The sequence below is a fragment of the Rhineura floridana genome, chromosome 9, assembly GCF_030035675.1.
Source record: "Rhineura floridana isolate rRhiFlo1 chromosome 9, rRhiFlo1.hap2, whole genome shotgun sequence".
Taxonomy (NCBI): Eukaryota; Metazoa; Chordata; class Lepidosauria; order Squamata; family Rhineuridae; genus Rhineura; species Rhineura floridana.
The window spans coordinates 81,063,748-81,087,309 of NC_084488.1; the positions used below are offsets into that span (position 1 = coordinate 81,063,748).

Here is a 23,562-nt window from a genome sequence, read left to right on the forward strand (position 1 = left end):
ATATAAAAATATTTTGCTGTGGGTGGCTGCATATCTCATTCCAGAGCTGGGTATGGTAGGAGATTTGGGGAGAATGGGAAAGAGAAAAAGATTACTCTCCACCCCCCCACTCTGGCCAAGCTCAATAACACGAGTGAGGGTTGATGCTGGCCATGTCACAAACCTGGGTGATACAGTGCAGGGAGAGAGTATTTTTATGTCTCTTTGTCTGAGCCTCTATGGGAGAATACTGGGGAAATCATGAATATGTGAATCTCCAAAGCCTTATTTTTCTTTCATTCCCCATTTGAGGATCTTGCCCTGGAATATAACAGTGCCTTTGAGGCAATTAATTTGGATTGGAGAAAATGCCTTCTTTCCTCCCCTCCCCTTCTCTGGGCTCCTAATTAACAACCCAAAGGACTGTTTCTGTTGCAAAGGGGATAGACCTCCTAAATTCACAGAGGGATTGCAATTGGGGGAGATATTGGGTCAGGGAATGTGCTCCGTAAGGCATGTGTGTCTCAACCCTAAACATCTGTCCCCCACCTTAGGCCCCAAGGAAGCACATGGCATCCCTTTTGCCTAATGGTCACTTGGCCTACTTATTTCTGATTCCTTACATTGCCTGCCCACCCCCCAAATCTCCTGACTTTGTTGATGAAGGTGATTGTTTTTGTCATTGTCAGACTTCTTAATTGTTCTTTACGTCATTCTGTTCCCATGGGAGGAATTTTTTTTAAGGAAAAAAGAAACAAAAGCTCACAACCAGAATATGGTATTTTTTGGGGTAACTGGGGAGTCACTGAGGTAGACAGAACCCTCCACCTTGTCTCTGACGCTGTTTGACTTCCCTTCTCATCAACATCAAGTTTACCAGTACAGGGAATGAACATGATTAAAATAAATTTTGTGTGTTATTTGTCAAGAACCTAGACTTGGATATCAGCAAGTTGCCTGTTTTGTTCCTGTTCACTCTTAATGGTTGGATGCACGTAATTTGTTTTTGTTTCAAACAGATAGTATTGCCTTTGCATAAATGATAGCAGTCTTAGTCATAGCAAGATTTCCCTCCTCTAAATATGTTACACCAGATCTGAGGCAATAACCTAATTCCTTATGGATGACTTGTACTATTTCAAAATAATTGGAAGCTATTGACGTGGGGGTAACTCTTTGGAAAGAATCCCAGTAGTGAAACCTGAGGTGTTAAAGAAGTGGGAGGATGTTGGATTTCCTACCAGAGTACTCTTTCTGTCTTGTTGAACAATTGTTCTAGATGTTTTAGAGAAATGAGATACTATTGCCCTCTCCTTGGGTTGCTGAAGTATTATCAACATATTCATGCAAAAACATGTTTTTTAAATGAAACTTTTCATTTGCTTTAATTCTTTAAAATGAAGTGGATGCATATGGGAAGCCCCAAAATAGGACCTAAGCACAACAGCATTCTCTCTACTTGTGATTCCTGTCAAATGATATTCAGAGGCATACTGCTTCTGTCAGTGGAGGGAGAGTATAGCCGTAGTGGCTCGGAGCCATTGATAGCCTCCATGGATTTGCCTAATCCTCTTTTAAAGCCATCCAAGTTGGTGGCCATCACTGCATCTTGTGGAAGCAAATTACATAGTTCAGAAAATCACTGTTCAGAATCAGGCCTTGGTTCTGAGACACTTAAATGAGCCAATCAGGACAGAGCCACTGTTTTCTTTTGTCATTTTCCTTGACTTGGAAAAGCCATCTTTTTCAGAGGACGTCAAAGACTTTAAACAGATGTATGTTAATCAACACAAACCCTGCAGGTTTGTCTTGGAAATTTGTGACCAAATTAAACTTAATCTCAATCCCCCTTGCCTGGGCATGTACCTTTTTCAGGGATTATAGGCACTTGTTATAGATCAAAGCAAAGCAGATGGCAACCCTGGGGTATTGTTGCCTCACTTCATCGGGAAATATAACTGCACCAAACAAGGTGTGCAAACTATACAGAGTACATCTCCCTGAACGACCCTTGCAGGAATACCTTTCCCCTTGTTCATGTAAATGCAGGTGTGAATACAGAATAGGATGTGTATGACATCAAATGAAATTGCCCACCCCTGGAAGAACAACAAGGGAAGACTAGTCTGGCACCAGTCATTGACTAGAGAAGGAACAGCTGCAGCCCTCCAACCCGCAAAAAAGAACTCTGCCCCAGTTGCCCTGAGGCTGCAGAAGGATTTTTTTGTTTCTGCCACCAGCTAGAGAAACCAAGTCTGCTAGATTTTAAGCCACCTTGCCAGTCATTTGATCGAAATGCAGGGTATATCAATGGTCAAAATAAACTAGGGATGATCAGTGCTGTTCTGACCTGTTCCCCATTCTTGTTATTTTGCTTTTTCCCTTTGCTTTTTAATTCAGCTACATGTTTGTGTTTGTGTTTTTTGAAACCATGTCACCATTGCCCTTAGGAGATTCTAACTTGTCCAGTGTGTAAAGGCTTCTTTCATTTTTCTGTGTGCTACATTTTCCCAGTACACTGTCTGTTCAGCAATGTTTGGCCCAAGGAATAACTTGAACAAATAGGAGTGAACTAGATTATTTCATAATATACACTTTTAAAAAAATGTTGTTTTGAAGTGATAAATTAAATAACATAGTCATAAGCATTCACAGTTTACATAAGTTTTAAATTACAATTTTCTGTTGGTTGTTTTATGACTCCTAGGATGGTAATGTGCTTTTTCATCCCTGTTGTATTTGTTCATGAGCAAACCTTGGTTGTATGCCAGTAGTGAGTTACCCCAGACCTCAACTGAACCATTGCTGAGTTGGGATTTGAGCCCTTGCCATCTAGGGCTAGCATTGTATCCAGCTGGACATACTACTTCAGTATGACTTAATAACATGAGAATTCCCCCCCAGCATTCATTGCTTGGATTAGTACACAGCCTAGAGAAAGTTAAACGTGCTTACTGTCTATTCTTTTTGGTGCTCTTAACTTGCTGTGCCCATAATTCTTTCCTAAATCCAAGAAACCAGATTTCTGAGACTTTGGAGAACTTTTTTCATTAAACTAGTAAGACTTCTGGAAGAAATTGCTGTTTAAAATATGTGATGGCAGCAAGTGAAATGGTGCTATTTAAAAGTCTTCCTTCTTGCAATCATGGCTACATCTGAGAAGTTCAAAACATAAATTATGAAACAGATTATAGCATTAGTGTGATATATGCCACTTTTAGTGCCGAGGTGAGTCATTTGTGACAACCGTCTACTTTGAGAAAGGAATCGGGAGAGGAAGGATGAAGTGACTTGTTTAGGGGCAAAGCTGGAAAGCTGAATTATACTTATACATGTAGTTTCTGAAACCTGAATTAACTTTAGAAAGAAAAAAATAACTGCAGCAGGATACAGCCATGGCATGCAGACAGTGAACATACCTGAGAAAAATAGTTGCTTAATTCTGCTATGATTCAGATTTTTTGTTACTGGCAAAAAAGCTATGCATAATGTCAGAGGTTATAGGAAAGGGGGTAGAAAATGGATGTGCAATGTGAATATTGTTTTCTTCTTAGAAGGCACTGAGTGATCTCAAAACTTAGACGGGGGAGCTTGTGGTTCTTCAGATGTTGTTGGGCTCTAATTCCCATCAGCCCCAGCCAGCAGGGCCAGTGGTAAGGGATGATGGGACTTGTAGTCCAACAATATCTGGAGGGCCACAAGTTCCCCAGCCCTGGCCTTAGACCCATTGCTTTTTGAACCTAGACCTCATAGCACAGAGAGGAGAATAGTCACCATACTTCCCCTTCCCCCCTCCACCCCCAACAGTAGTTGAATATAGAATTAATCTAAAAACATAGTATGATATACATCACATTAAAGAAAACCTGTGTGCACTATTGTAACCATGGTGTAAGCTGACAGAAATAAACGGGTACACTTTGTATCCTAAGATAAGAGTGTCATGCTAAGGTTATGTGAGTCTAGAAGAACAGGGTAAGTGTGGCAAATTGTGGTATTAAATGGTTCTTCCTTTGCTGGTGAGATTTTATATTTGATGTGCAAATAGTAACTGATACAACTGCAAAGTTGCTAAGGCTGTTCAGTAAACTAAAAGGGGGGCAATTATGAGTACTCTGAAGGTCTCATGCATTTGAAATTCTCAGTTCATCTGATTTCCCACTCCTAAAATGGTACTTTTAAATGTTTGTCAAAGAGATATAAACTTTTACAAACTATGTCATAGGACTCTGCCTTATGCCACACCAGGCCATTGGTACATCTAGTTCAGTATTGTCTACGGATGGTCAGTAACTGCTTCTCCCAGGTTTCAGACAGGAGTCTTTCCCAGCACTGTCTGGAGATGCCATGGACTGAGCCTAAGATCTTTTGTTTGCAAATCATGTGTTATGGCCCTTCCCCCAGCTCAGTCTGGGGAGATGTGCATTCATATCTAACTCGGGCTGCCCTTACGGCTGGTCCAGAAGCTACAGTTAGTGCAAAATGTAGTGGCTAGGATGCTGAGTGGGACATCCTACTGTGCTCACGTTGCATTTAAAGGAGCTGCATTAGCTACTAGCATGCTACCAGGCCCGGTTTAAGGCTTTGAGTTAAAGTCCTAAACAATTTGGAACTAGTTTACATGAAGGAGCACCTGTCTCCATACCATCCAGCCTGGTCACTAGGATTATTGGATGATGCCCTCCTCATCAGGTCTGCAGAGGTTCACTTAGTGGGAATTAGAAGGAGGCCTTTTTCAATAGTGGAATCACCTCCCCTCTGAACTGAGGCAAGCACCTACATTAATGCAATTTCAGTACTTGCTGACAGCACATTTATTCTTGGAGGCCTTTGCTGGTTGTTCGTGCCAGTTGGATTCTTTATCTACCTGCCATTGATCTAGCAGCTGTTTCTTTATTATAGATTTTGTAATTGTAATGCATTTTTGTATTTCACTTTATATTTAAAAGGTTGTATATAAATATTTTAATAAAAATAATTCCCCATTTAGCCACAAAGCTTACTGGATGACCTTGGGTCAATTATAATCTTTCAACCTAACCTGTTTTGCAAGGTTGTTGTGAGGAGGAAGGGGAACCATGTATGCTGTTCAAAACTCCTCGAAGAAGAAAATTGGGAATGAAAATAAATGTAATGTATTGAAATCATGACATTTGATGATCTTATACGTCTGGCATCTGTGTAAAAAACCTTTGTTGTAGCAGCATGTCACTGTACGTTTTTGCTTCTGATCCTGTTATGTATAAGTTCAAAAAGTGGATCTTTCTATAGTGTTCTCTTTCTGATTCTCTTTGGCTAGTAGCCACCATACATGGTAGTGCTACAAACTGCTTTTGATATAAATCAGGATGGTGTTGAGAAGGAATTCCATGTGATTTGACCTAGAGAACTGCTTGTGAGTGGCAGAGAACCAAAAATGGAGATACCTTCGCTATAATTTTACCGTTTTAGAGCATGTCAAAATAGTTTACATTTTGACATGCTCTAAAATGGTAAAATTATACCATAGATAATATAGTTGACTGTTTTAGCATAGATTGCAGGCATTTAATAAATTGGAAGGACCTGAGCTTAACATATCTATAAAATGATGAAACAAAGATAGCTTTATCTCAAGCAGACTGTGGCTAAAGCAGATGTATATATGATAACATATACTTTTATTTATTTATTTATTTATTGAATTTATTAGTCGCCCATCTGGCTGGCTGCCCAGCCACTCTGGGCGATGTACAACATAGGTATACAATACGTAGGCATTAAAAATCTAAAAATAATGAAGATAAAATCTAACCCACCCCAAAAGCCTGCCTGAAGAGCCAGGTCTTCAAGGCCCGGCGGAAGCTCAACATAGAAGGGGCATGGCGGACATCATTTGGGAGGGAGTTCCACAGGGTGGGGGCCACAATTGAAAAAGCCCTCTCTCTAGTCCTCACCAGTTTGGCTGTTTTGACTGATGGGATGGAGAGGAGGTCTTTTGAGGCTGATCTTGTTGGGCGGCATAGCTGATGATGCTGGAGGCGCTCCTTTAGATAGACTGGGCCGATGGTCTGTATCTGTGTTGGAATTGCTTTTTAATATGTTTTTTAAACTTTTTTTTTCTAAATATGTTTTTAACCCTTTTTATTTAACATGTTTTTAAAGCTTTTTTTAAAAAAATGTTTTTAAAATTGTTTTGTTTTAATGTATTTTAAGGTCTGTTTTTATGTTTTAAAGTATTTTTAGTGCTTTTGTTTGCTGCCCTGGGCTCCTGCTAGGAGGAAGGGCGGGATATAAATCAAATAATAAATAAATAACACTGAAAGAGTGGTCACTGAAATTTCATAGTTATTGTTGCTGGGTTGGTGTCTAAGTTGAACTATAAGATGATCCAGTGATCTGCCTATGAGAGGATTGAAGAGGAAGAGGAAAGTCAGTACAGATGAGTGCAAAGTGTTGCACAGCAGTGTGATCTTGTGCTTATCTTCTCAGAAGTAAGTCTTACTGAATTCAATGGGACTAAAATGTATATGATTGCTGTCTGAATACCTAGGCTAACACACTTCATCGTAGGATACCGGATGCTCTTCTTATTTTATTCATCTTTGGTATATTTAGCAGAGAGATAATTTCCATCAAGAACATTAACAGCTACTACACGTTTGTGGTCACTTATTTTGAGCAGAGACTATGTCTGATCAGTGAATCACTGATGTTGCGCTGTCTTGCATGGCTAGATAGATTAATCTAGTTGGAGTCATCTTGCACTACTGTCTTATTGAAGAACTGAACAAAGGGAAGATGAGGAAGAATTAAATGGTAAATATTCAAGTGGAGAAATTAATGGTATTCCTTCAGGTATTAGGCTGGGAGTAAGCCCCAATGAATTCAGTAGTACTTGAGTAGACAGGCCCCATTGGCACTATATATTTATACATTTAAAGCGGTGTCATACCACTTTAAACAGTCATGGTTTCCCCAAAGAATCCTGGGAATTGTATTTTGTTGAGGGTGCTCAGAGTTGTTGGGAAACCTCTATTCCATTCATACATCCTAGAGGGAGGAGGGGTTGACTGTTAAACCTCTCTGAGAATTGTAGTTCTGAGTGGAATAGAGGTTTCCCAACAATTCTGAGCACTCTTAACAAACTACAATTACTAGGATTCTTTGGGGGAAGCCATGACTGTTTAAAGTGGTCTGATACTGCTTTAAATGTATAATACAGATGGGGATACAGTTGGGATTGCAGACATAGTCCTTAAACCTATTTTCTTCATTATTTTTTATTAGTTAACCTTAGGAAAGGAAGTAGGGGATGCCAATGGAATTATTATCATAAATAGCCTTTGGTGAATTGTGCAGGATGCCTGGAATGACTTCATGAAGTTGAATAAAAGAAATGGAATATAATTCAGTAGTACCCAGTGGAGTGTCATATGTTTTGAGGGCTAAACCTTATTTAGTATCTAGTTTTCCAACAGTGAGATGATGACAGCGAAAAAGCAGTCTCGTGAATTTCTAGGTGACTGAAGTGGCAGTTTTTTGTGGCTGCAAAAGAAACAAGGAAAATCCTTGAATGTTAGGTAGGGCATTTTTTGTAGCGATAAGGAATTTCTGATAACATTATGGAGGGCACTAGTGAGGCCTCATTTTGAAAACTATATCTAGGTCTTGGTATCTGTTTTAAAAAGGATGCATTCACAGTCTACTAATTCCAAAGAATAACTACAAAGTCTTATGTTCAACTATCCAGACTTTGAGCAATTCCTCTGTGGTTTCACACTTCCTCTCAAGTGCTTAGATCAATGAAAGTTGTGTTACATTTATTAAGGTGAAAGTTGAAATACATGGAGGAAGTGGGGAGAGGGACCACACTATATTGGAGCAAAAAATAAAACACACATAATAGGCAGTATTCTTACTTATTATAAAGAATTATTGTGTCCTTTCAGGAAGCCTTTGCGAGTAGAAGCGTCTACTCCTCCATTGTCTGCAGTTTCCTTTTTATATCTACCGAGGGAAATCCTTTCATTGCTGCAGAAGTGCATTCTCTTTATCGCATGAAATTCTTTTCAGATTTGTCAAGCCCATTTCTTGTTTGTGTGATATAGATTCACAAAAGGAAATAAGGGATGCAGAGGCAACTATAAATCTGGTAAGTCTGAACATTCAGTGGCTGGCTCTGTAAGCTCATTGCGATCTCTTGGCAAGAGACTTTTCTCAGCACTGAAATGAAATATGAATTCAGTTAAATTTAGAAGCTGTGTAGAATTGGTGCAGTTGAGCACTTCAAGGTCAGTTGTCCTAGATGTCTGAATCGGTACTTTGGCAAGACAGTCCTACAATCCAGCTAAGGTGGCCACCATCATGCTAGTGCTTACATCAGTGTGAGTAGTTGAGACCCTATACTTCCTCTGCAGCAAAGACAAAAGCATATGGGAAGGGCAAATGTTAGAGAACATGCTTTGCATGCAGAAGATCCCAGGACAGAAACATAGGAAGCCACCATGTACAGAATCAGATCATTGGTCCATTTAGCTCACTACCATCCATAGTTGACTGGCAGTGGCTCTTCAAGGAGTTTCTCAGCCCTGCCTGGGGATGCCAGGGATTATACCTGAGGCCTTTTGCATGCAGTGCAGATGCTTTACCACTGAGCTATTCCCCAAATCGATCGCTAGAATTGCCAGCTAGGGCTAGGAGTAGGGATGGGTGAGAAATTTGATTCAGTTCACATTTCAAGCTGAATATATCAAATTCACACTTTCTGAAACAGTCTGAGAACCGAAACACAGTCATCCTTCGAAATTCATTCTTAATTGAATTTTGCAATGCATTTCAACAACCAAGCAAAATTTACAAAAATACATATGCAAGAAGAGTGTGTGCATACAAATGAATGAGTGAAAATAACATACAAAATGCATTATAGGATGAGAAATTGCTTGCAAAAATGTGTATCTTAGTCAAAACTGCCTACAAAAAAGTTTGTTAGGAGAAATTCACTAAAATGCTGCAGAATTTTCAGGAGTATTTTTTAAAAAAAGTTCAAAAGTAGCTGCAGAAATGTGGAAAACTGAATTTAAGACTGGAAAATTAGAAACATAGAGAACCAAAACTGATCTTTCCATCCCTAGCTGCTTGGGGGTCCCTGTCTAAAGCCCTGGAGAGCCACAGCCCGTTGGTACAGGCACTACTAACTTTGCTAAATGGACCAATGGTCTGACTTACAGTGAGGCAGATTTCTATGTATCAATAACATTTTTGGGGGGGAGGGGGAAGGCAACATAGAAACAATAGCTACTCCCTAGCAACTTCATTGCCACCCACCAAAGACATCATTATTCATAACATCGAAACATTAGCTACGCTCCAATTTCCCATTGCAGCATTACTGCCTGCTGCAAGCTCATAGCAGCAAAGAGACTTACAGGCTTAGAAAATGGGAAATACAGTGAAGACTAAGTAGCATATAGACTAAGGGAAAGTGCAGGAGGCAAGCAGCGATGAGACTGTTCAGATACCACACTTTAGTGCCTTACAGCATTTTTTCCTTCATTAAACAGCTTCAGTGATTTGAGGTTGGTGGTTTATACTGTGATTTCCATATGGTTGATTGTTGAAAAGTGGCTACAACACAGTCTGAAACTGGCTCGTTTGATGTGTTAGAGCCAGTGTGAGCTTCCTGGCCGGTGTGCCACTGTCACTTACCAGGAGAGGTGAGGCGGCAGAGATGTCAACATGGCGCAGGCTCACTGGCCGGAGGACAAGATTAGCTCTGCTGGTGCCCCCCAGACTGCTGCCTCACCCCTTTTCTGGTAAGCAGCAGCAACTCCCCTTCCAAGAAGCCAGCATAGCAAGCCACTTCTGAAGATAGTACAACAGAGGTTTCTAAAGCTGCTGTGTTAACAGTTGCAAAGTTAGAGGAGACTTTCCCTTTTCATTATTTATATCATTTATGAAGCCTTGGGCAAAAGAAAGGAGAAGTATGGATCAAGCAAAGCATTAAAAATGGTACCAAATGTCACAGAATGATAAGTGCTGCTGAAAAGGTATATTCAGACTTCCTGTGGGTCATTGCATTTTTTCTTAATTTAGAGATCTACAGAAATGTCTTGTACTCATGAGATGAGGCTGAAATTATACCAAAATGAGCACTGAATCATATAACCATTTGTTTCATGTGAGTCAAATATGTAGCACAGGGATGGAGAACCTGTGACCTCCAGATGTTTCTCTACTCCAACCCCATCTTCTCTGGCTGTTGGCCTTGCTGGTTGGGGCTGATGGGGATTGTAGTCCAACCTCATCTGGAGGGTCACACGTTCCCAATCCTTGATATAGCAGGTTAGCCTTTTGCTACTTGTAGAAATGTTGCAAAATGATCAGTTACTAGAGATGGTTTCAGGTAGCACTGTCTTGGAAAAGGAAGTGCTGCTCCTTCCAAAACGAGCCACTCTAGAGGAAACCTGTTTAGTTTGAACTGCCAAGTTGAAAGCCTTTCGTTGTTGCTGCCATCAGCATTTTATCACGGGTAGCTACATGAACATGAACTTATAGGGATTTGTATGATGCATCTCCCAAGATTCCATTCATGCTGGGCCATCTGGCTGACTGGTGTTTGAGTGCATTCTATGGGGACTTTTTCCTGCAAGGCTTGAACAAGGAATTCCCACAGATGAGTGTTTGCAAATGTTGAGTGCTGAGAATTTAAAAGGGACATACTCCTTTGTGACATACTTCTTAAGAACATCTGATTTAGTGTGAAGAGGCTTTCTAATAAATGTGCTTTTGCTATCAAAGGGAGGCATGAAGGGTAACAGTGAATACCTGAAGTATGAGAATGAAGGGGATCTAAGAGTGCAGCTGCAAACAGTCACAACTGAGTTTTCAGTGCACCCATCTGATTTTGGAAGTAATCCAGTGTGAGATGCAGAGTTTCAGATGCTCTCAGGCTTCATTCCATTCATTGTCACTCTACAAATTGATTAATCACTCGAGTATATAATTTGGTTTGATGGCATATTGTATATATCTTATTTTACAGTGCTCATGATTATTTTCAAATGGTCTTCAAGGTGACTGCTAGCCCCTCTAAAGATAACAAAACATTTGGCTGATGCAATAGGGAGTGGAGAGCCACAATTCATTCTGCTTTGAAACCACAACGGCATTTTTGAAAATAAAGGGATTATTTTCTAGGAAAGACTGTTTCATGGCAGGAACAGTTGCCTTATTGAAGAATCTGCTGAATAGGCCTGAGGTCATGATGCAGTTGGAAGTTTGAAAATGGCTTACTGGCTGCGCTGAAGCAGACACTTAAAGAGTCTGCTTTACTGTGTGATATCTCCTGTTGCAACGATACTCGGGTGTTGATGGTAGCTGTAATGCATTGTAATGCACTCCTGTTTTCTGACGGAATTTAATTTGTGTTCAAAAATCTCAGCTGAAATACACTTAGCATGGGGGAGGGGAAATAGCAACATTGTTCCAAATGTGAATTATGATCAGTTTACACAGAACGTTTTTAACAGCTAGAGAACACTACATTCAGAATACCAAACTCCCTACAAATATTGCAAAGTAATTGTCATCTATTTTATTTAAATACTTTTAATCACTTAAAAGAAATTAGAAATTACTTTCATGAAAAAAAATGGTCCTAAATGTTTGTTTATTTATGTCCTGCCTTTCCTCCCAATAGGGACATAATGAAATGTGAAAATCTGATTTCATACTGAAAATGTATAGGAGGGATGGATTCTTGGGTTGGGTAGAGGGGAGCCAGCGCAAGACATGTTAAACTGTTAGTAATACAAAATGACCCTTTCGAAGTGTGTCAGGACTTTTACTCATCTGGCCAGTTAGTGGGCATACGTTACTGGAAGTGGTTAGTGAATCACTTCCTTGGTATGGCAAAAATGAAAGTTATGTTGAAAGCTTCCACCATCCTCTTTAATTAAATAATACTATAGCCTTATTCATCCCAATAGCTATATTGAATAATCTGGATAATTGGGCACGCTATTTTTACTGGTTTACCCAGACCTTCTGTCATTGGATGGTGATAGAAAGTGATATTTCAGGGATCATGCAAAGAGGCTCTCGCTGGGAGGTTCTGGGATTTACTATCCCATAAATGAGAGCAGCCACTTCTTAAGCTCAAGGCTGAGATGAATGGCATTAGTGCAAGATGGCAATAGTGTTCTGTGTATCCCCATTACCTTCCAGTAGGACTTGTACAGGCAGAAGTCCCAGAATATCACTATGAATAGTTACTAGATATGTTGTTGTTATGTGCCTCCAAGTCGACGACGGCTTATGGCGACCCTATGAATCGGTGACCTCCAAGAGCATCTGTCATGAACCACCCTGTTCAGATCTTGTAAGTTCAGGTCTGTGGCTTCCTTTATGGAATCAGTCAATATCTTGTTACTAGATATATCCCAGTTGTAACTAGAACTTTAGCTGGGATTGCACATCACACTGATAAAGCCTCTGTTCAAATTTCACATAAGTTGTGATGGGCATATCCAACTCTTACTAAACTTTGGGCTTCCCTGTTTACAGCAATTTGGGAGTAGCTGCACAAGCAGATGAGCATGTAGTTGTCCATCACACCTGAACCTCAAAAATTATTTATATATTAGAGGGCTTAATCAACTATTAACCTGGCTGAAAGTGAGACAACAGCACCTGACAATGGAAAAAGTATTTCCTATTGGTTTCCATTTTCACACACGCTTGTAAACTCCACTTTGTCAATATACGCGCAAGCTCCATTGCTAGACAACAAAACCACCCAAACAGAAAATAATTCCAAATGCTTCTGTGTGTGTATGTGCATTATAATTCTTCTTTCTTTTCTTCTTCTTTTGTTTGTTTGTTGCAGGTGCATTCTGTTGCCCCTTCTAGGAGCGAAGCCACCCCAGCAAAGTTTCTTCCTCCTCGTAGATTCTGTGGATGAGGGTTGTAACATTGTAGAAGGGGACCAGACATCTATAGGCTTATCTGGAACTATAGCTGAACTTCTAGCTAGTCACTATGAGTTTTTCCCTCCGTGGTTGCTGCTCCTGTGCTCTGCCCGGAAGCAGAGCAAAGCTGTTACAAAAATGTTTACTGGTGAGTACAAATCCCAGTGAAATATTAGCTGCTCTTCACTTTTGGATCGTTGTGAGATAAATCCTTTCCTGAAATCTTTTCTCTCTGTGTTAAACTTTCAAGAAGAAAACCTTTCTTACTTTCCCAGAATCACCATTTACCTGGAGCCTTTACCTAATTGATAACTTTTATTGTACAGAGCTAAGTGCTGCATGGAATATTTGCATAGATGCTGATATATAATAATAATGGGGTTAATGTGCCATCCCTCCCCAGTGAAAGAGTGTATATGACACATCTACACTGAAGGCTTGTACAACTAAAGCATAGTGGATACATTTAACAGTTATTTTTTTCCCATCTAAGAATCTAGCTTTGTCATCCTGTTTTCTAGAGTGGAGGCTACATTTTGCAAGCTCATTGTATGGGTGTAGCTGTATTTGATCCTGGGAGTATGCTGTTGGCAGACTATCGGGAATCTTCTACAACTTGTTGTTCCAGTCTTTGCTGAATTGTGAGCTCATTTCATCACTCCGCCGCTATTGTTCTTAGGATTTTTTCCCTAAGTGTAGGAAAGCATAAAGACTGGATTCTCAGCCTGCATGTAAAACCTGCTTATGTTAAGGTAATGAATGGAATAGAATAAGACAGCAGTTATAATAAAACCACAGTAGATTAAAAAATAAAATCCTTGACCTCTTCACCTTTCCAGCCAAGCTAGATGATATATTTGATTAGTTATTATAATTTGGTTTGGAAAACTAATTAAGATTATTGTTTTAAAGACATGATTGGTACTGATGGCAGCTTTTCCTCTAGGGCAGTGTTTCCCAACTATTTATTTATTTATTTATTTATTTCGTTTCATTTCTAGACCGCCCATAGCTAGTAGCTCTCTGGGCGGTGTACAAAACTAGTGGGCCACCAGATGTTGTTGGACCACAATTCCCATTTTTCCTGACCATTGGCAATGCTGGCTGAGGCTGATGGGAGTTGTGGTCCAACAACATCTGGTTGGCCCACTAGTTGGGAAAGACTGCTCTAGGGCAAGCATCAACTTCAGAGGCTTGGAGATTTTTGCCAGTACCGCAGTAGGGGAGAGGGGAAGGGTTGGGAAAAAAAGTTTGTATGCACCATCGTCCCAATTGGGAATGCTTGCTTAGAAGAGAGAAAAAGTTAGGTGCATTTAATTGTGCAATTGCATAGTTAACATATAGTGAAATCCAACGTTGTGCGAGGGAGCTTCCCCTTCCTCTCCTCCCCATTTGCAATCCATAGAGCAGATTTTGGGGGTGTGCTGGGGCCTAGCAGGGAGGAGAGGAAGGGGAAGTCCCACTACTCAAGCAGAAGTCTCTTCTGTTCATGTGATGACACCATTAGATTTCACCCATATGGTCTAGTTTGACCGTAGAATTGCCGTTTTGGCCTCTATTTGCTGTGCCTTCCCATAACCTCTTGAGGCCACTGGCTGATCAATTCTGTCACAGTGGGACTTCAGAGGAAGAGGGTGTAATGGTGTTTTGGCTGTTGTTGAATTAGCAGATTTGATATCACAAAGAGGCCTGGACAGTCTAGAGCAAGGCATCTGAGTGCTGAAGTGGACTCCAGAGCTACTAGAACTGGAATTCTGAGTCTATGAACAACTTTTGTCAAGTTAAATGGTGTCATCATTTCTTGGATGGCAAGAGCTTTTGAGTGACACCTTGTTTGTGTGGATCACTTGAGCAGTTTCAGAGCCTTACAGTAAAGATTCCAGTTGCTGTTTATGCATGCAGCATACCTTGTTCTGCAAGGCCCGCAACCTATCTGACAATGGCTTCTTTAAATGAAATGTTTTATTAACCCATGACAGATATTTAAAAAGTATGTGAACTGCTTGAGAGCACACAAGTACTGTATTTTCGTTGTGCACATCATTTCACTTTTTCATCTTTAAAGTATTGCTATGCTCCCCCTCCCAACAGATGTGAGAGGTCGCAGATATAAATAAATGAATTATGCCTCAAGGGCACGTACTTAAAATTCATAAACCTTTGTATATGCTCATTAATTGAATTTGATTGCTTCTGATAACTTGCCTTAGTCCCATCATTCAGAGTTGAAAAGGATCTTTCAATCACCAAGAAAAAGGCTAGTGTAGTAATTGATTTAAATGGTATTTCACGTCACTGTTCCATATATTTTCTAAAAATGATGCAAACTAATTTGTCTGATCGACCCACTTAAGTTACTTTACAAGGAAATAAAGGATGTGCACTCACTTGGAGCCTTTGCTTTTTATAATTTTATATACACACAAGATTTTTCTTATAAGTAACTGTATCCATGACTCTTTTCCTGTGCAGTAAGTGTAGGAATAAATACATAAATTTACACGCCAAACAGTGTTGTCCTCTGCTCCTCCTCCTTTTTTGTTCCTTCTCCTGCCTCTGCTATATTGCATAACTCTCCTGCCTGAGATTTTGAATTAAGGTACTTTGAACATTAAAGTTACTGTTGATAATGTGAAGTGTAGTCTAGCCAAAGTAAAAAAAACATTTTAAAGTCCTGTTGATTGGATTGCGCTTAACTTTCCAGTTGATCACTGGGACTTAAGGGTTTTACATTCCTTGATGTTGCCTGTTTGTTGAAAAATTACTTAAATTACTGCATGAGTGGTACAATGTAAGAATATGCATTTAATACGTGTAACCTTTTGTTATAATTTTATTTCAAAAATATGTAATCCTTTTAAATAAAAAACAATTAGGTACAAAATTACGCCCTTGAAATGATCACTAGCGAATGCATTTTGTACTTGATTGTTAGTGTTTGTTAACATTTACAAATTTTCAAGAAGGTATTAAAGTATCACCTGTGCCTCAAAGCTAAATAGCTTCAGTAAGTGTCTGATTCTAAAATACCTGAAGGTATTAATTTATTATGGTAAACTTGCTTGTTTGCCAAGTGTCACATTTCTCAAAGGAAGTTATTTTTTAGATGTTCATCCAACACATTTCTAACAGGCAAATTCAATTTTACAATGCTTCTGTTATTAACTTTCCTTTTATTCTGAAAAATAATTAAAGTTGCATCTAGATTACATTAAGCTGTCTAGATGGGATTTTACAATAATTTCCCCCTCATAAAATCAGCTCTTCTTACAGGGAGGTCATAAAATTTGTTGCATGCTAGCAACTTTGTTTAAACAATTCTTAGCAGTACAAGCAGATTGTTTAATAACTTTACTCACTGGTAAAATAGTTTAATACTCAAAAATAGCTAGCATTGTATTGTGAAGCACAACAAACCATTTTAGTAAAGCATGTGGTATAGTTCTACCATGTTGGTAACTGCAATTTAAATTCCAGAGTGGGGAGAGAATCAACTATGCAGGTATTTTTCAAGGGCCTGTGATGTAGTCATGTGGTGCATCATCTGATTTAATCAGTTGTTCAGCTGATCTCCAGGAGCTTTGTATGATCTAATCAGCTGACCAACAGAACCATCATGTGGGTAGGGTCTGTGTGTGGTCTGGTGTCAAAGCTGTATAAAAGATAATTCCTGTGTGATAACAATTCTTGCATGTGTACGCCTATCAAAAGCTTCCACTCCACATGAAGTGTAAGACATTTGTAATTCCTGTACCAATATACCAGAATTCTGGGTTGTTTTAGGGCAGCGCTCTCTATTTTTGAGAAGGTGCTATGATAGAAATTTCAAGCATGTTGGGAGCACCTCTCCAGATACAAACCTACTCATACCCTTTGATTTTCATATGAGGCCTCCTCTGGGTGCCTCCTCTAAGGTGCAGTTCAGAGGGTGACCACAAAGTAGAGGGCCTTTTTAGCTGTGGCTTCCCTTTCATGAAATGTTCTCCCCAAAGAGGTCCACTTGGAGCCATTACGCATCCTTTTGGTGCCAGGCTAAAAAAAATCTGACACTGACAAACTATATGTTAAACTTGTTTTGTTCATTGATGAAACATTTTCCTCTGCTGCAGTGATTGCTGTTATTGCTGGGTGTGTTTGTGGACCATTGCAATTGTTGATTGTTTCTGGTTTTGTCCTGTGCCTTTGGCTCTAAATCCTTTGTAAGTAAGTAAAAGACTTTTTGTTGAAAGTAACTAATAAGTCAATTAATAGTTGGCAGTTTTGAAATGAAAGCTTGAGTGACAATGTTGTCAACCAGGGTTGACTTGCTGCGTGCAAGAGTTTTGGCTTCCCTCAGCGGCATGTTTTGTCCTCTGTAGTATCTCTAGCAACATCAGTATGTGAGAGAGCTTCCTTCCTTCTTTCTCAGTATGTTTAGGTCACCAGTATGGTACCTGTGGGCACAGGTGTCCTTGCCAGTAGCGCCTTCAGCACTCATGACAGGCCTCAGTAAATATCCCCTCAAAAATCCACAATGCGTGAGAGACTCTTTGCTCTTCCTGCTCAGTTCCTGTTTTCGCTGGCTCAGCCGTTCCTACATTAAAACCATTATGCCATCCCCCACATGACATCCATTGTGTACTATGCCACACCTTCACAACAGCCATTTTGTGACTAGCACTAACAGCACTTTCTCAATATTCCAGATCGGCCCACTGGCCCCAGAAGGTTGCTGACCTGTGGCCTAGGTGAATTATAGATACCTTATCTCTGACAGCAGCTGTGAGGAAGTGGAACAGAAATCTTTCTTTTTAAGAGAGCAGAAGCAGGGGATCAGTGTTTCCCTTCACCTGATCTAGGTTAGGTGTAAGTGATGGTGGATATGCCTGAGGTTGCTGCTGGCTGAGGAGAGTGAGACATGCTCTTCCTAGGCACATCCTTGTGGCTTATGATGCTACTGTGACAGAGGTCACATTCACACCATACATTTATTCCACTTTAAACAGTCATGACTTCCCCCAAAAAATCCTAGGAAAGGTAGTTTGTGAAGGGTACTTACAGGGCTGTGGAGTCGGTACGCCAGACCTTCGACTCCTCTATTTTTCTACTCTCAGACTCCTTCATAAATGGCAAATGTATATTAACTAGTAATAACAAATTTACTGTAGTAAAATGGTAGCACAAGGCATTTCATCACCACCACGTGAATCCAGAGCTTGGAAAAGTTACTTTTTTGAACTACAACTCCCACGAGCCCAATCCATGGGGCTGATGGGAGTTGTAGTTTAAAAAAGTAACTTTTCCAAGCTCTGGATTCACGTGGTGGTGATGAAATGCCTTGTGCTACCATTTTACTACAGTAAATTTGTTATTACTAGTTAATATACATTTGCCATTTATGAAGGAGTCGGAGTCAGTACATTTCTATAAGAACATAAGAAGAGCCTGCTGGATCAGGCCAGTGGCCCATCTAGTCCAGCATCCTGTTCTCACAGTGGCCAACCAGGTGCCTGGGGGAAGCCCGCAAGCAGGACCCGAGTGCAAGAACACTCTCCCCTCCTGAGGCTTCCGGCAACTGGTTTTCAGAAGCATGCTGCCTCTGACTAGGGTGGCAGAGCACAGCCATCATGGCTAGTAGCCATTGATAGCCCTGTCCTCCATGAATTTGTCTAATCTTCTTTTAAAGCCGTCCAAGCTGGTGGCCATTACTGCATCTTGTGGGAGCAAATTCCATAGTTTAACTATGCGATGAGTAAAGAAGTACTTCCTTTTGTCTGTCCTGAATCTTCCAACATTCAGCTTCTTTGAATGTCCACGAGTTCTAGTATTATGAGAGAGGGAGAAGAACTTTTCTCTATTTATACAACGGCATTATGATATCGGCTGTTTTATTTTCAATACCTTTCCTAATTATCGCTAGCATGGAATTTGCCTTTTTCACAGCTGCCGCACACTGGGTCGACATTTTCATCGTGCTGTCCACTACAACCCCGAGGTCTCTCTCCTGGTCGGTCACTGCCAGTTTAGACCCCATGAGCGTATATGTGAAATTCAGATTTTTTGCTCCAATATGCATAATTTTACACTTGTTTATATTGAATTGCATTTGCCATTTTTCCGCCCATTCACTCAGTTTGGAGAGGTCTTTTTGGAGCTCTTCACAATCCCTTTTTGTTTTAACAACCCTGAACAATTTAGTGTCGTCAGCAAACTTGGCCACTTCACTGCTCACTCCTAATTCTAGGTCATTAATGAACAAGTTGAAAAGTACAGGTCCCAATACCGATCCTTGAGGGACTCCACTTTCTACAGCCCTCCATTGGGAGAACTGTCCGTTTATTCCTACTCTCTGCTTTCTGCTTCTTAACCAATTCCTTATCCACAAGAGGACCTCTCCTCTTATTCCATGACTGCTAAGCTTCCTCAGAAGTCTTTGGTGAGGTACCTTGTCAAACGCTTTTTGAAAGTCTAAGTACACTATGTCCACTGGATCACCTCTATCTATATGCTTGTTGACACTCTCAAAGAATTCTAATAGGTTACTGAGACAGGACTTTCCCTTGCAGAAGCCATGCTGGCTCTGCTTCAGCAAGGCTTGTTCTTCTATGTGCTTAGTTAATCTAGCTTTAATAATACCTTCTACCAGTTTTCCAGGGACAGAAGTTAAGCTAACTGGCCTGTAATTTCCGGGATCCCCTCTGGATCCCTTTTTGAAGATTGGGGTTACATTTGCCACTTTCCAGTCCTCAGGCACGGAGGAGGACCCGAGGGACAAGTTACATATTTTAGTTAGCAGATCAGCAATTTCACCTTTGAGTTCTTTGAGAACTCTCGGGTGGATGCCATCCGGGCCCGGTGATTTGTCAGTTTTTATATTGTCCATTAAGCCTAGAACTTCCTCTCTCGTTACCACTATTTGTCTCAGTTCCTCAGAATCCCTTCCTGCAAATGTTAGTTCAGGTTCAGGGATCTGCCCTATATCTTCCACTGTGAAGACAGATGCAAAGAATTCATTTAGCTTCTCTGCAATCTCCTTATCGTTCTTTAGTACACCTTTGACTCCCTTATCATCCAAGGGTCCAATCGCCTCCCTAGATGGTCTCCTGCTTTGAATGTATTTATAGAATTTTTTGTTGTTGGTTTTTATGTTCTTAGCAATGTGCTCCTCAAATTCTTTTTTAGCATCCCTTATTGTCTTCTTGCATTTCTTTTGCCAGAGTTTGTGTTCTTTTTTATTTTCTTCATTCGGACAAGACTTCCATTTTCTGAAGGAAGACTTTTTGCCTCTAAGAGCTTCCTTGACTTTGCTCGTTAACCATGCTGGCATCTTCTTGGCCCTGGCGGTACCTTTTCTGATCTGCGGTATGCACTCCAGTTGAGCTTCTAATATAGTGTTTTTAAACAACTTCCAAGCATTTTCGAGTGATGTGACCCTCTGGACTTTGTTTTTCAGCTTTCTTTTTACCAATCCCCTCATTTTTGTGAAGTTTCCTCTTTTGAAGTCAAATGTGACCGTGTTGGATTTTCGTGGCAATTGGCCAGTTACATGTATGTTTAATTTAATAGCACTGTGGTCACTGCTCCCAATCGGTTCAACAACACTTACATCTCGCACCAGGTCCCGGTCCCCACTAAGGATTAAGTCCAGGTTTGCCATCCCTCTGGTCGGTTCCATGACCAACTGGTCTAGGGAATAGTCATTTAGAATATCTAGAAACTTTGCTTCTTTGTCATGACTGGAACACATATGCGGCCAGTCTATGTCCGGGTAGTTAAAGTCACCCATTACTACCACATTTCCTAGTTTGGATGCTTCCTCAATTTCATATCTCATCTCAAGGTCTCCCTGAGCATTTTGATCAGGGGGACGATAGATCGTTCCCAGTATTAAGTCCCTCCTGGGGCACGGTATCACCACCCACAACGATTCTGTGGAGGAGTCTGCCTCTTTTGGGGTTTCGAGCTTGCTGGATTCAATGCCTTCTTTCACGTATAGAGCGACTCCGCCACCAATACGTCCTTCCCTGTCCTTCCGATATAGTTTATATCCAGGGATAACCGTATCCCACTGGTTTTCTCCATTCCACCAGGTCTCCGTTATGCTCACTATATCAATGCTCTCCTCTAAGACCAAGCACTCCAGTTCTCCCATCTTGGTTCGCAGGCTCCTAGCATTAGCGTACAGGCACTTGTAAGCAGTGTCTCTCTTCAAGTGTCTTTGGCACTTGTGGTTTGGCCTGTGGTAATTTTGCTCTTCTGAATTTATATCCTGTGCCCCTGCTCTCACAATGCCTACTTCTAGGCCTACCCCTTTTAAAATTTCATCATTTCTTTGGTTTTTATCCCAGGGGGAGGTTTATTCCGAACCGGACCTTCCTCAGCTCCTGTCGGGTTTCCCCCCTCAGTCAGTTTAAAAGCTGCTCTGCTACCTTTTTAATTTTAAGTGCCAGCAGTCTGGTTCCATTCTGGTTCAAGTGGAGCCCGTCCCTTTTGTACAGGCCCGGATTGTCCCAAAATGTTCCCCAGTGCCTAACAAATCTAAACCCTTCCACCCGACACCATCGTCTCATCCACCCATTGAGACTGCAAAGCTGGGCCTGTCTGGCTGGTCCTGCGCGTGGAACCGGTAGCATTTCAGACAAAGCCACCTTGGAGGTCCTGGCTTTCAGCATCCTACCTAGCAACCTGAATTTTGCTTCCAGGACCTCACGGCTGCATTTCCCCATATCGTTGGTGCCAACGTGCACCACGACCACTGACTCCTCCCCAGCACTGTCTACCAAACTATCTAAACGACGGGCGATATCCGCAACCTTCGCACCAGGCAGGCAAAACACCTTGTGGTCTACACGCCCATCACACACCCCACTGTCTATGTTCCTAATGATCAAATCACCCACTACAAGGATCCCTCCACCCCCTGGAGATATATCCTCGGCACGAGAGGATAGCTGCTCATCCCCCAAGGAATGGGTCCCTTCTAAGGGATCGTTTCCCTCTTCCTCAGCTGGATGCTCTCCTTCCCCAAGACCATCGTTGTCCATGATAGCAGGAGAGCTATCATCGTTGGAGTGGGACACAGCTATAACGTCCCTGAAGGCCTCCTCCACACACCTCTCTGCCTCTCTCAGCTTTTCCAGGTCTGCCACCTTGGCCTCAAGGAAATGAAGTCGTTCCCGGAGAGCCAGGAGCTCATTGCACCGAGAGCACACCCACGACTGCTGTCCAACAGGCGGATAGTCGTACATGCTGCAGGCGGTGCAAAACACTGGAAAGCCCTCACATGCCTGCTGGCTTCTTACCTGCATAGTTTTGTTTGAGGTTTATTACATCAATAGGTTGGAGACTGTGGTTTAGTTGAGGTCAGGGAACAGACGGGCAGAGTGGGGGGCCCTGGCCTCCTCGCCCTGCTGCCGAACTTGCTCTGCTGCTTAACTCGCCTTGACGCTTCGTCAGCTGGGGCTCCCTCTAGCTCGTGGACTCCGACTCCACCCAAAATTGCCCATGACTACGACTCCACAGTCCTGGGTACTTAGAGTTGTTAGGGGAGCCCAGTTCCCCTCATAAAGCTACTCCAGTTGCCAGAGTGGTTTAACAGTCGGCTCCTTTTCCCATGGAACTCTACTGTAAATGTGGCCAGAAAGGGGCATGTCTGCAGCAGCAGGTTTTCTCCAGCCTTGTAGGAGAGTTTCAGGATCTGGGATTACAAAGTGATGATCTGATAACAGTGGTGTAAACGGTCTTGGGCCATGGAGGAATTCCATCCTTCCCATTCAGTGTCCCTTGCCACACAACTGCCTAGACAGCAGGTAAGTCTTGTGAGCAAGTGGCCTCCAGGTCAAGCATGGCACGCAGTACAGAATGTAAGGCTGTTAAACAAAACATGACTGAGTATTGCTTGCAGATTCTCCTGGGTCATTCATGGATCCCTATGGAAATGCAGGCTCCCTCCACCAGAGATAAACTGTTCTTGTTTACATACTCACTTATCTTGAGATGAACAACAAGGCCAATCAAGAGTCTTTGATTATTTCCAACGTGATCTCTTTGCTTTGAACTTTTGCCAGCTGTCTTCAGGATGGTATCTACATTTCCTAATCAAGTTAGGCTGACTGGAAGGGAGGTCAGAGGCTGTTATCTTGAGATAAGATCTTATGTAAACAAGGCAGGAAGGGCAAAGAATGTTGCTAAAAGGCAAACATTCACGTCTGAGAGAAGTTACTAATAGGGTTCCACAGGCTCTTGGACCTATTTCACTCTAAAGTTTTCATTCCTATATTGGGAGGGAGAGGGAAGGGTGTTGATTCACCAGAGTTGATTGCCACAGTTGCAGTGCAGTGTTAATACAGAAAGATCAGGCAGCTATGAGGGACAAAGTGGATGAACTCATGGAGTTATGTAGACTGAGCTGCTCATGGATGGGAAAGTATTAGTGCCACCACTATACAATTGCCAAGGTTATTTTAAGGACCACTGTGTCCAATTTTGATCATTCGCATTCAAAACGAGTGCGTTTCAACTCGGAAAAGTGTAAAGCGCACATAGAATTAGTCAGGAACTGAAACCCCATCTTGGTTCACTGCCTCCCAATTGTATGAGATTAGCTCAAATCTCAGGTGCATAGGATTTCTGGCATCTCTTGCTCTCTGGG

The 23,562-nt window shown here is 41.4% G+C and overlaps 1 protein-coding gene across 8 annotated transcripts in view; it reads left to right on the forward strand.

The window, feature by feature from the left end:
* ANKRD50 (ankyrin repeat domain containing 50) overlaps positions 1-23,562 on the forward strand; it is a 98,669-nt gene that overhangs the window by 51,342 nt on the left and 23,765 nt on the right. For all 8 annotated transcript variants that reach the window (XM_061585100.1, XM_061585099.1, XM_061585098.1 and 5 more), the window contains one exon: positions 12,851-13,080. In XM_061585100.1, coding sequence (XP_061441084.1) covers positions 12,851-13,080 — 230 coding nt within the window. The remainder of the gene's footprint in view (positions 1-12,850; positions 13,081-23,562) is intronic.